General features: G+C 43.9%; 1 protein-coding gene across 3 annotated transcripts in view; it reads right to left on the bottom strand.

Moving 5' to 3' along the window:
* Positions 1-12646, bottom strand: part of Zmat4 (zinc finger matrin-type 4) — a 381839-nt gene that overhangs the window by 244857 nt on the left and 124336 nt on the right. For all 3 annotated transcript variants that reach the window (XM_021219402.2, XM_029532287.1, XM_029532288.1), the window contains one exon: positions 10563-10652. In XM_021219402.2, coding sequence (XP_021075061.1) covers positions 10563-10652 — 90 coding nt within the window. The remainder of the gene's footprint in view (positions 1-10562; positions 10653-12646) is intronic.

Genomic DNA, 12646 nt, shown 5'->3' with positions numbered 1-12646 from the left:
AATATGCAATTTGTTTTATACATGTTTCTGTTTAAAGGCACATTATTTAGTATACATTATGAGCTTACACAAGACAAGTGTTTTCTCCCTAAGGCGTACCTTGCCAGACAGTATTTTACGTCTGTGCCCAGAGGCCATTTTTTAACAAAAAAAAAAAAAAAAAAAAAAAAAAAGACAACCCCAGAACCCCAGATGTACAAAAATGAGAAAGACAGCACTGTGTTGACTTTGAAAACAGATCCTTATTTATGGTCTCGGTTGATATTGAAAGGGCATCACCTTATTTGATCCCACTTGGAAACACAAGCAAGAGATGATTTAATGGGTTCTCAAGGTTCCAGGACAAGACCAAGGTTAACAGGCACCATTGCTTTGGGTCACTCAGGTAAAACCTTCTGATGATGGAAACAAGCATAGGAGAGGAGGTTGGCTCCCTTCATAGATCAAGAACCAGAGGCAAGTGAGAGACGGGGGAATGGTCATCAGGAAACGACCCACTTTCTCCAGAGACGCCACACCTCCTGATACTTCATTGATGGGGCTACAACTCAACATCAAATCCATTTAAAATTTTGACCTAGCAATCAAGCATTTAGAACATGGCCTTTGGGGATCATTTTAGAACTATGCCGCAACAGTAGACAAAGCCTATAGCACGGGTGCACACACATACACACCCCTTTACTCCATATGGAATTACCCTTAGAAGATACAACATCAGATCAAAACGTCAAAAAGTAAAGCAGTGCAGCCCACATCCTGTGAAGTGCATGAGACAAAAGGAAGCTCTTTGTGAAGAGTTACATAACAGAGGTATGATGGCAGCCAGATCTTTGAGACAGTCTCCCAGCAATTCTCTTTATGAATGTATGTTTTCAAGTGAATTGACATTGAGTTTTTAAAATTCTCTGTGATGTCTTATTTTCAGTTTGGGTAAACAGTAAAAAATGTATGCTCCTTAAAATATGTATACTTGGCGAGAAGATAAAAGGTGGGATGAGAAAACCTCTAAAAATTAGGGATAGAGAAAAACGGAGGTTAATAATAAACAGGATCCCTCAGTGTTTGAGAATTGTATGGTGTGGGCATCCAAACAGGTCAGCCATTAAAACTGCTAGTCACAAAAACTTAATGGGCAAATCCACATAAGGGTAGACAGAGAGAACTGACCCCAAAGAATTATTCTCTAAACCTCCACCTCCACACACATGCAACCTATGCATATGTCCATGCACAGACATCATACTTATGCATGAACATAAGAACATACACACTAACAATAAATGCATAAAGATACTTCTCAAAACAGAGCTGTATGGTGAGAATAGTTCCTAATACAAGTTATAATAAGAGATAAAGGCACAGCAGAACTTAGTGACATATCCCTATAAACCCAGCCTTTGGGAGGCTGAGACAGGAGGATCACAAGTTTGAAGCCAGCCTGGCATACGCAGATGATGTATGCATAAGACCACAGTTGGGGGAGGGGGGCACATAGACGGTCGATGCTACCGGCAGAATTGTTCATATTGGTTAGAGAACACTAAAAAGAATTGATACTACCTACTCACGGGTCTAAAACAGAGACTCTTTAGTGCTTTGTAAAAACCCTTTGAAGAATTTCAAAAGAAATACCAGAAACCCCAGCGAAATTATTGTAATTATATGGAATTAGCTGTTTGGAGTCTTATCTGATAAAATCTAGTCACCAGTCAAGGTTGCCGTCTACAGAATGTCTGTATCCCTTCAGACCCCATGGGTTGAATCCATACTTGTGATCCCCAATGTGATGACATTTGGCAAGGTAATTTGTGAAGGAATTAGGTCATAAGGGTGGATCCCACATGAAAGAGATTAGTGTCCTTATTCGAAGACACACCAAGCTGTTCACTCTCTTCACCCTACCCCTTCCCCTCTGCCCCCAGCCATGTGAGGCTCTAGTCCTTACTGGAAACCAAACTGACTATAAGAAATCAATACCCTTTGCTTAAGTCCTCAGGCTGTGTGATTTTTTTTTTCTCTATTGGTTGAAGCCAACTGAGGAAGGTCATCAGCTTTGGTCATGCTGTGTCATCTGACAAAGTTGGAACGATACCTGAGCCCTGTGCTCACGGGAGACAATGAGTCCATCCTCCTGCCATGTCCTAGGAAGGGCTCAATGTAAAAGCATGCTTTCTTTCACATAGCATGTAGATGAAGACTAAGGATGACTGCCTTACTCGCCCAGGTTGAGGCCAGACACAGACCTCCAAGCTATAGTTCTCCATCTCATAAATAATGAGCAGAATTATTTGTTCTCACAATAAAACTATCAGGACAAAGTGCCCAACCATCTTCAGGTGATTAAATTGTCAATCTCTTCTCCTTTACCCAGGGCCCTGAACTGTGTCCTACCTGGAAGCTAAACAAGCACTGAGACCTCATAGGGGCAGGGGGTGCGCAACCCCTCATCCAATACCACTACCAACGAGCCTTGACTATGAAAAACCATATTTCCAGTCACTCCCCATCACAGCACCTACTTTCCACACACCCAGTACTTTCTAACCTTGTGGTTCTTCAGTCTGCAAAGAAAGAAAGCCCCTCCCTTCACTCTGAGGTTGTATGACCAATTTCAGTAGACTATCATGATTTACACATGCTAGTCTTTGCCCACCCCTGAATATATGCCTCACCCTACTGACCAACCCACTCTCCAACATCACCCAACTTCCCAGACCAGGTCTCCCAGATCCTTATGAGAATCCGGTGGGGGTGGAAGCATGCTCAAGTGTGACTTGGGTATCTTAGCTGGAATGGAACAGAACCTGCACTGGAAGAAATCAGACAAAATAAAACAAAAATGCATATTAAGCCAAACTTCTACTGATAAAATCGATGTGATTATTGCTTTGAGCAAAACTAGCTTGATTTATAGCCACAAGTTCATTACCCACCCACACTTCATCTCCCTCACATACTGATCACACAAGCTGCACAGAAGTCCTACAGAAGATTTTCCCAACACAGGGGCCAGGCCAAGTGGGGATGTGACTCTCTAACCTGCGAGACGAAAAGTGTGAATAAAACAATGATGGTGATTTCCTAAAGGTAGGGGACTTAGGAGCTGACAGTGTAGCTCAGTGGGAAAACGTACATTCGTTGAGGACATGCAAGACTCTGGGGGCTGTTTTCTTCACCAAAAAGGACTCTAATAGTTTGCCTTCACTTTCATTATAAACTTTCGCCCCGTTCCCCAAAATTTGTTTGTTCGGAAATTAGTAACAACAAAAAGCTGAGGGAAAAGGAGGTGAAACAGAGGGAAGAGTGAAAAACGGAGGGAGCTACAGAACAGGATGGGTGCTTATCATTTTTATTTTGTCCTAATAAATAGAGATGCTTCAGACATACTTCAATGTGTCATAAGTGTATGGAGGAGAGCCAGTCTATCATGGCCAAAGGCAGGCAACATTAACTATTCATACGGTAACAAATTTCAAACAAGTTTTAAAGTAATCCTTGCTATATAGGTTTCATTCTTTGCTTTGGACATAAAAGAAATAGCCTGCAATGCCTTAGTAGCATATATAGTTACATACAAATGTGTTTTGTGAGAACATCTTTACATATGTATGTGTATGACATGTGTATTACATATATTAGATGTATGTAATGTATCTAGGTCTTATTTGTTGCCCCCTTATTCTCCACCTACCCATCCCTCATAATCCTCATCTTCTTCCCAACTACTCTGCCTTTCCCCTTATCTTAGAAAAGAAAAACATTTTATGGCAAGTTTTTGGAGGGTCTTTCTAAATAAATGTTGAATAAAAGTGTGGGATAGAGACATGGTCTAACCTCTAGGACCACTGGCTGCCCTTCAAGAGGACTCAGGTTTGATTCCCAGCACCCACATTGATGCCTCACGACCACCTATAAGTGCAGGCCCAGGCAATTCAGTGCCTTTTTCTGGTCTCTGTGGGCAACAGACAAGTACACAGTATATAGACATACATGTAAACAAAATAATCATACATATAAAATCAACCAATTGATAAATGATTTTAGGTTAGTATGAATTCTTTGCCCCATTAGGCCCCTACAAGACCTCACTCGCCTCGGAGGCTTTGCACACGGGCCTACCTTGAGTGAGCTCCCTACTTACACCAGCCCTACCCAGTCTTTGAGGGAAGCAAACACTTCTCTGATCACCTGCTTCATTAACACTGGGATGACACAAATGTGCATTTATTTATTGGCTTCTTTAGGTATTCCTTTTCTATCCAGGTATGCCACAACCCCCCCCATTTCCTTCTTCATGCATCCTCTGCAAGGTCCCCTCATATGTGCACATGGCAGGAGCTCCAAGGAAATGGCCTGATTGATTACTGTGGGAGGCAGCAGAGATCAGAAAAATAATCCAAGACACAAAGAAGAAAAGTCTCTTCCCTGCCATTAACACTCCCACACCCTTCATAGGGCATCAGCATGCTTTTATCTGAGCCCCGTCACACTTCTGAAAGATGGGCAAGGGCAAGAATTATAGCCCCAGTTACAATCATAGTGATTAAGGTTTAACAGTTCAAAACAATGTCATAAGACTAATAGGTAGCAGAGCCGGGACAGAACCCTGTCTTTTAACTATGAAGTCTGGGAGTCCAAATACTTGGTATGAAAATGCACCTGTCTGAAATTTTTACTATGAACCCAGCTTATACCACTTAGGAAAATAGTGCAGGCACAGTGTGTGTCAGGGCTACAGGTGAAATATTGATACTTATGTCTACTAGTTCAGACATTTGTATTCATTCATTAATCTATCAATCTATCTGTGTATCATCTATCTATTATCAATTCTATCATATCTATCTCTATATATTATCTATTTCTATTATATATTTCCACCTATCATCTATATCTATCACTAGTATCCATCTATCCACCTCTCTATCCATCTCTCTACCTATCTATCCATCTATCTACCTATCATCTATCCACCTATCTATCCATCTATCCACCTATCTATCCATCTATCCACCNCATCTATCCACCTATCTATCCATCTATCCACCTATCTATCCATCTATCCACCTATCTATCCATCTATCCACCTATCTATCCATCTCTCTACCTATCTATCCATCTATCCACCTATCATCTATCCACCTATCTATCCATCTATCCACCTATCTATCCATCTATCCACCTATCCATCCACCTATCCATCCATCTATCCATCCACCTATCCATCCACCTATCCATCTTCCTATTCATCCATCTATCCACCTATCCATCCATCTATCCACCTATCTATCCACCTATCCATCCATCTACCTATCTATCTATCTACTTATCCACCTATCTACCTACCTATCTCCCTCCAGAATCTCTAGCTCAAGCTGCCTTCAGACTCCCTATGTAACCAAGGACGAACCTGATCCTCCTGCCTCCACCTCCCAAGTACTGTGACCAGAGGCACAAGCCACCACATTCAGTTTCTAACCCTACCTTTTGTTCCTGACACTGGATTTGATGAATAATCCCACCTCCATATTCATGATCTCTGAGACATGAGATATTACTATATGGGGTCTATACAGAAAAAATTAGGTCCCATCTCCAAGATGCTTCTAGAAGATGAAAGTATAGAGAAACAGCCAGGCTATGATCCAAGGGTTTCAACAGCCACCACAGATTGGAAAGAGGCAAATGGCAGGCTTTCATCTAGTCTCTAGAGGGAGGACTCCGGGAACCCTGGTCTGAAACTGATGGCTGCCCAGGGTGCTATACATACTAGAAATGCCTTTGGCTTCTGTCCCATCTCCATAAAGCGCCATGGCTCACAATGACCCTGAACTCACAGGACCTCATTGGCTCACTGGTACACTCTTTCAAGAATCTGCCAGCAAGATTCTGCTGAAGGGACCCTGATATAGCTGTCTCTTCTGAGGCTATGCCAGTGCCTGGCAAACACAGAAGTGGATGCTCATTGTCATCTATTGGATGGAACACAGGGCCCCCAGTGGAGGAGCTAGAGAAAGTACCCAAGGAGCTGAAGGGGTCTGCAACCCTATAGGTGGAACAACAATATGAACCAACCAGTATCCCCAGAGCTCGTGTCTCTAGCTGCATATGTAGCAGAAGATGGCCTAGTCGGCATCATTGGGAAGAGAGGCCCCTTGGTCTTGTAAACTTTATATGCCCCATACAGGGGAATGCCAGGGCCAAGAAGTGGGAGTGGGTGGGTAGGGGAGCAGGGTGGGGGGAGGGTATAGGGAACTTTCGGGATAGTATTTGAAATGTAAATGAAGACAATATCTAATAAAAAAAATGGAAAAAAAAAAAAGAATCAGCTAGGTGCCATCCTATTTAGAAAACCTGAAACTATCAGGGGCAACTAGCAACACCTTCCCCACACCCAGGCATGTCTAGAGAAGCAGAAACACACTGTGCGAAGCCACACAGATTATCAACAGAACTTTCCCAGTCTGTTGGAGTTTGGGAACGTCTAGAGCCTTCCAGCACTTGGGGATGTGTGTAAGCTGTCTCATGACACAGCATGGGGGAGCCAGGGAACAGTCAGGCAAAAGGACTTCCTTCAGTTTGCTCTTCTGTTTTCCCAGACGTGTCTCTGCCACGTACCGCTGTATGACAAGTCAAGTCATTTCGTTTCTTCGCGTGAAGACAATGTCTCTCTCTGGCTTACACAAAGCCAGAGGCTGACCTCTATGAACGTGTTATCACCTACTTAGAACACGTTGGGGACAATGTGGGATGTGCTTGCTATTGTACTTGTCCCTCAGCAACAGTGTTCTTGATCAGGGCTCACCATTAGTGCCAAAGGTCAGAGGCAGCCTTGAAACTGGGGAGAGAAATGGAAAACCTGAGGTAGCCATGTCAGACATGTCACGGCATATGCATCCTAGCACACATATTTCGATCCTTATTTTTTACCTCGATAATAAGAAAAGTCTATGTGAGACTGGCACTCCACCTTCAACCCCCACCTAGATCCCAAGCCATGCTGAATCTTTCATACCTCAAAGAAAATGTATCCAGGCATCCTTATCACATGAACCAAGTGCAAGCTTCACCTTTTACGGAGAATTATATAACAACACATAGAAATGTGCTCTTTACTGACTAGTGATTGGCAGCTTTGATCAGCAGCCACTTATGCCTTTCAATAATCAAGGGCAACAAAGTCTGAACCCCAATTTCCCTTAAAGTTCCATTTCCTAAATAGATGCCTCCAAAGCATGTGGTTCATGAGGAGAAGATAAAATGAGAAGGCCACAGTCACTCTGGGTTAGAACATCTCTCAAGCCAATTGGACTCTACTGTATAAAGAATTGCTGTAAATGTCTGTTGATGTTGCTCTTGGGCCTCCATGGGAACTCTCCTGCTCTAAAGTTTCAAAAGGAGAAGTAAAAGCTTCAATTGCAAAATCATAACCATGCGTATATGAAGGGGATGGCAAGTGTATAGAGGGATTTAAGATGCAAGCTGTTCTCTTCCATCCTAACGTAGGCTGGCACATGTCCTCAAGGGGCTGAGAGTACGGCAGGAGGGCAGGCGTGCACAAGGAACCTGGAGAAACAGAGGAAAAAGTTTTCTCTGCTCTCAGAAGCCATACCCTGTCCCAGCATTAAGGGGCAGATGTGGAGGTGCATCTCAGTCCAGGACTCTGGTCCCGGCATCTGGAATCCGGGAGGGTAGAAGGGGCACATGAGTGACATCCCAGAAGAAGCTGTGAGTTGACTGCTGTTCTTCTCCTCATTTTGTAGCCCTATGGACATGAGCAGAGAGCCGAGAGGGGCAAAATCTTGTTATATGCGGCTTCATGTACCACAGAGCCAGCCACCACCACATAGGTTTAAGGATGACTCAAAGGCAAGAAGAGAAGGAAGCTTTCTCTTAGGAAACACAGAAGCCTTCGGGCATGTTCTGATTATAGGTCACTGTGGGCAAACACTGTGCAAACACTATAGGTCAGCTAAAGGCAAAGCACCCCACACTACTGTTAAGTGTGCGTGTCTGCCATGCTCTGTTTGGTCCTAAGCTAGCAGCAAGAGTAAAGATCGGGGATGCTGTTGCCGAGAAAAAGCAGTCCACTTGGGTGCCTCTTCTTACGGAGTTAACGAGTGGCTTCTTGGACCATTTTCAGAATGAGCATACGCCACCCTCTAAGTATGATTTATAGCAGATTGTTCTCCTTGGCTGGGAAAAAAAAATATAGATTGGGAGTCAGGCATCTCCTTTTATGGACAGGTTGTTTATCATTGCATATTCCTTCCCTCAGTTTGGTAGTGTGAGTCTGTCCAAGGCAAAGTTCTTTCAGATGCTTACAGCAGAGCTCCGGATGCAAGCTGAAGCCTATCTGACCTATACCCAGCATATCAAAGCATCTAGTGAAAATGGCATATGTACCTGCGAAATCCGCTATACATGGTATAACGAAATCACCTACTATCTCTGCTCCTAAAGTGGGATTAGCTTGTTGCTTTTCTGTTTATGATTTATTTTCCTACTGTGATTAGTGACTTATGGGAAATAATGGGATAAATGATAAGTGATTGATAGGTAAAACTTTCCAAAACCCAGGGTACATGAGAAGGAAGGTTTTCAAACTACTATGAAATATAGAAGCCTTGAAAGGGGCCTTGTTCTAAAATCCAAATATCTCTCCTCATATGAGCTGGGTCCTAGGTTACTTATTGGGCCAGAACAGAGCCCAAGGTGGGCAAATGGTGGAACTGCTCAAAGAGGCAAAGGTGTCTCCTCCAAGTCCACAAAGCCAGCTTGGGGCCCCATTCCTGCTCACTATCTAGAACTTAGAGGTCGAGAAGCTCATGTATAAGTGCAACATCTGTGATTATATATAAGTAATAAATAAAAACGTGTCCAAAGAGCTCTTTATCCAGTTGGCTTTAAGTTCAGCACCTCCTGACTTTTAGAATAAAGAACGAATAACTCTCAAGTAAGGACCCAGGCGCCAGGCGCCACTACTAGGTTATTCTCAAAACAGAAAAACAGAAACAAAACAAAAACAAAAACAGTTCTAGTTTACCTGTTCATTTGAAGGAGGCATGATTTATACGATTCTGAGGTCCCACAAAGGCTAAGTAAGGCTAACTCATCTATAGCTTAGCACGGGGTTTTGATAAGCACACAGCTAAGACATCTCCCTCCCTCTTGCCTCCCTTCACCACCTGATAAACTCCACTCATAGCCCAAGTCCCAGAAAATGCTGGCCCTTCAGGAATAAGCTTCCCTGGCTGAGACCTTTGGGTGGGATTTCCCTACCTTTTGCCCCTGAGGTTCTTTTCAAACACTGTCAATAAACACACTGTGACCAAAGCTAGTCCTTATACATCATTAACCCCTCAGTGCTCGCCTGCGTTCTTGGCAGCAAGTCTGCCTTTTTTACTTGGTTCTTCCTCAGGCAACGCCACCAGCAAGCCTTGTGTTATCATTTCATGAAACAGTCACAAAAACCAGAGAGGGAAGTGTAATTATTAATGTTCCACAGAGGCAGCGAGAGATCAATTCCTTGTGCCAGATGCAGAGGAGCTGACTGAGGCCTGGACCTCAGCAGTTTGCAAACTTTCCAGGCCATTTGAGTTTCCCCCACAATCAAGTTCAGGATGCTGTCTCGCTCCATCAGTGACCAGTGTTTAGGTCAGTTTACCTTCGATCAGATCCTGCTATGATGCTAAATGGTGTACGTGACATTACTGTGAGGGGACAATCCAAGAGCTCTCTGCCTGCAGGCACACACCGTTTCTTCATCCCTGAGTTTCTTCCCAGAAAATCCCCCAAGTCCATGTTCTTCAAATATATCTTCACTGATCACTTATTAAAAACAGAGACTAACACCTACAAACTGACACCACATAGTACCGGTACTATTCAATAACCTCTTAGAACCCAAATTTCAATGTGCTTAATGTTTAGCATTAGAATGCATGTGTCCAGAAGATGAGAGGATGCCCCTCACACAGCAGCCCCAGCCAAGAGAAAAGCCCTGCAGGAATGAACCCCAGTGCTCTGACATTTTACCTCGAAGCAACTTCCCACCTGTCATGGACTTCTCAACTAAACACACACTCAGGCAGAGGGGGTCACTGATCAAATCGCCCGAGTATGTTTCTTTGCAGAAGCTATGTGTGGTCCTCATTATAAATTAACAAGATGGCATTCTGTTCTACACAGCAGAGAAATCAGATATGTAAAGAACAAAGCATTTGGTATTTCTGACAGCTTTGCCCTTTAGGTTTTGTTCTTCCCACGCTTTGTCTTTGGTGGCCCTTGTCTCCTGTCACCCACACTGCCTCGGTCCCAGAAACTCTGAACCTTTTTTTTTCTCTGAAGATCTCCAGCAAAACATCACCAGAAGCTGGAGATGTTAGCAGGTTCCCGTAGAAAAGAAAAGGCCATCCAATAAACAGGACTCTCTCCCCATCAGAACATGACCCTACACAAGGAATATCCTCTCTACTCATATGGACACAGTTCCAATTCGTACACATGCAAAATCCATAGCAAATCACCCACGCCATTGGATGGTACCAAATACTTACATTTTCTGCTCGGAGCCTCTTGGCAGGACACCCACCATCCCTGGGGTGAAGCATGTAATATAGCCGGACTTTGCTGGCATGTTTTCGACTCTGGGGAGGGAAAAATAACACAAGGAGATGCCATAAAAAGAATAGCCAACTTGTGAGGAGTACATAGAAATGCAGACAATGACCACAAAGGCACGTTATTTTCGGTAGAAAATACTTTCTTGTACTCCTGCAAATTTCATGGAAGTCAGCTTCAGGTAGATTAATAATGGTACGTTCCCAAGCCGGTACCATTTCAGGATAAATAAAAGCAATGACCAAGAGTTACGAATCAGCTCATTTTATGCCATGCATTTAGTTGTCCCCAAAAGTCAGGCAGATAAGCAAACTCCATTATGTAAGGATCAACTGTAATGGAAAGAGCACCAGGACGTTCTATCTCACTTCTCTCCTGTCCTCAGACTTGGGACATGAAAAGCCCTAGGGTATCTGGCCCTTACAAAGCCTGGAAAGTCATCAGAGCTCAAGTGCCCTACAAGCAAATAGCCTCAGGTGGATGGGGATGGTCTGGGGGACCTTGACCTGTTCAAGGCCTTCAAGGAGAAATGAATTGCACCTCAGTTCAATTTCTCCTAGTCCTGTGATCATATCACACACATGTGGGTGGGTGCGCACACACAAACACACACACACACACACACACACACACACACCTGGGGCTGATCTCTATCACTTGAAAGGATATTGGACTTCTAACTTTTATGTTCTCCCCAAAGCAGGAAAGAGGAGCATACAGTCAGCAAACACTCCTAAAGTTGAGAGCAAGCCTGGCGCGACCACCCACTTGCTGCATGATATCAGGCTAGTCATCAACCGGAGTGGACTCTTAGTCTACATGAGTTAGATGCTCTGCTCACACTAAACGAGCACAATGCTACTGTGGCTGTTAGGAGACCTGCATGAGGTAATTTCCCACAGAATGCTGTGGTCACCACAGTCCTGCTTCCCTCCCCATTGACAGCACCAGTTCCTAACCCACCACACTCTCATTGCAACTCCCTTTCCCTTCCGTTGGCATGGAGATCACCTCCTTCTGGGGTCCTCTGTCTCCTCCACTCCATCTTCATCCACAGGCAAGCGCAAGCCAGCCTAGCGGATGATGGCTTACTTTTATGGATTAGCCAAGAAGGCAGAGCGATTTTCGGAGAAAAGCCCGGCGAGTTGTGTTTTGTTTACAGCTTGCACTATAAATCCTTTCTGCCAGCCTTCCTCATTCATCACTTCTTAATTCCATTATCCTGCCCAGAACAAGCAGAGCACACTTGCAAACAGTCCCTGGACACTTTCAAGGCCTTCAAGTGGGTTGGCGAGCAGTGGTAGAGTATGAGGAATTTTACCAACATTTAAGTACCTCAGTGTGGCGTGAAAACCCACTGTGGTCATCACCATATTCCAGAGTACATGCTAATTAAGGTTGTCTGGAGTGTTTTCTTGCCTGGAAATTTGATAGGACAGCAAACTAGAGACCTGTGAGGACATGCCAGATGACCCAAGAACATCGCTCAAGTTCTACACTATGTTTGAGAATGACGTAGTACAAACTCATACTGTGTGTGTGTATAAAATATTGATTACTAAAATCTACATACTTTTTTTTTGAACCATGGAGGGGGTAAAGATAAGGGATGGTGGTATTACTCAAAGTACAGCCTCAGGCAGAAGAATAAAAAAGGAACACTTAAATCTTCAGAACACAGAGCTTGGGTAGGTGGAAGCCGCATATGGTGCCTGGCGAACAGACTGGGAGTAATCGCTCTTGTTCACACAGACCAAAGCAGATGTCCAGTTCCCCAGCTCCAGAATCACCAGCACACCCAGGGCGATGAGGAAGTTTGAACTCTCCCAGGGGGCCTGTCTTCTAACCCCCTTTCTCTCTTTCCCTAAGTATGTTGTTTCTCTGGAGAAGACTCTTAGTCAAAGGCAAAGTTCACCAAGTTACTTAATTGTAGTTTAACAAAACCAATTAACAACGAAAAGAAGAGAAGAGAAGAGAAGAGAAGAGGAGAGGAGAGGAGAGGAGAGGAGAGGAGAGGAGA

This window comes from Mus pahari, chromosome 19 (assembly GCF_900095145.1).
Source record: "Mus pahari chromosome 19, PAHARI_EIJ_v1.1, whole genome shotgun sequence".
Taxonomy (NCBI): Eukaryota; Metazoa; Chordata; class Mammalia; order Rodentia; family Muridae; genus Mus; species Mus pahari.
This window is presented reverse-complemented; position numbering and strand designations above follow the sequence as displayed.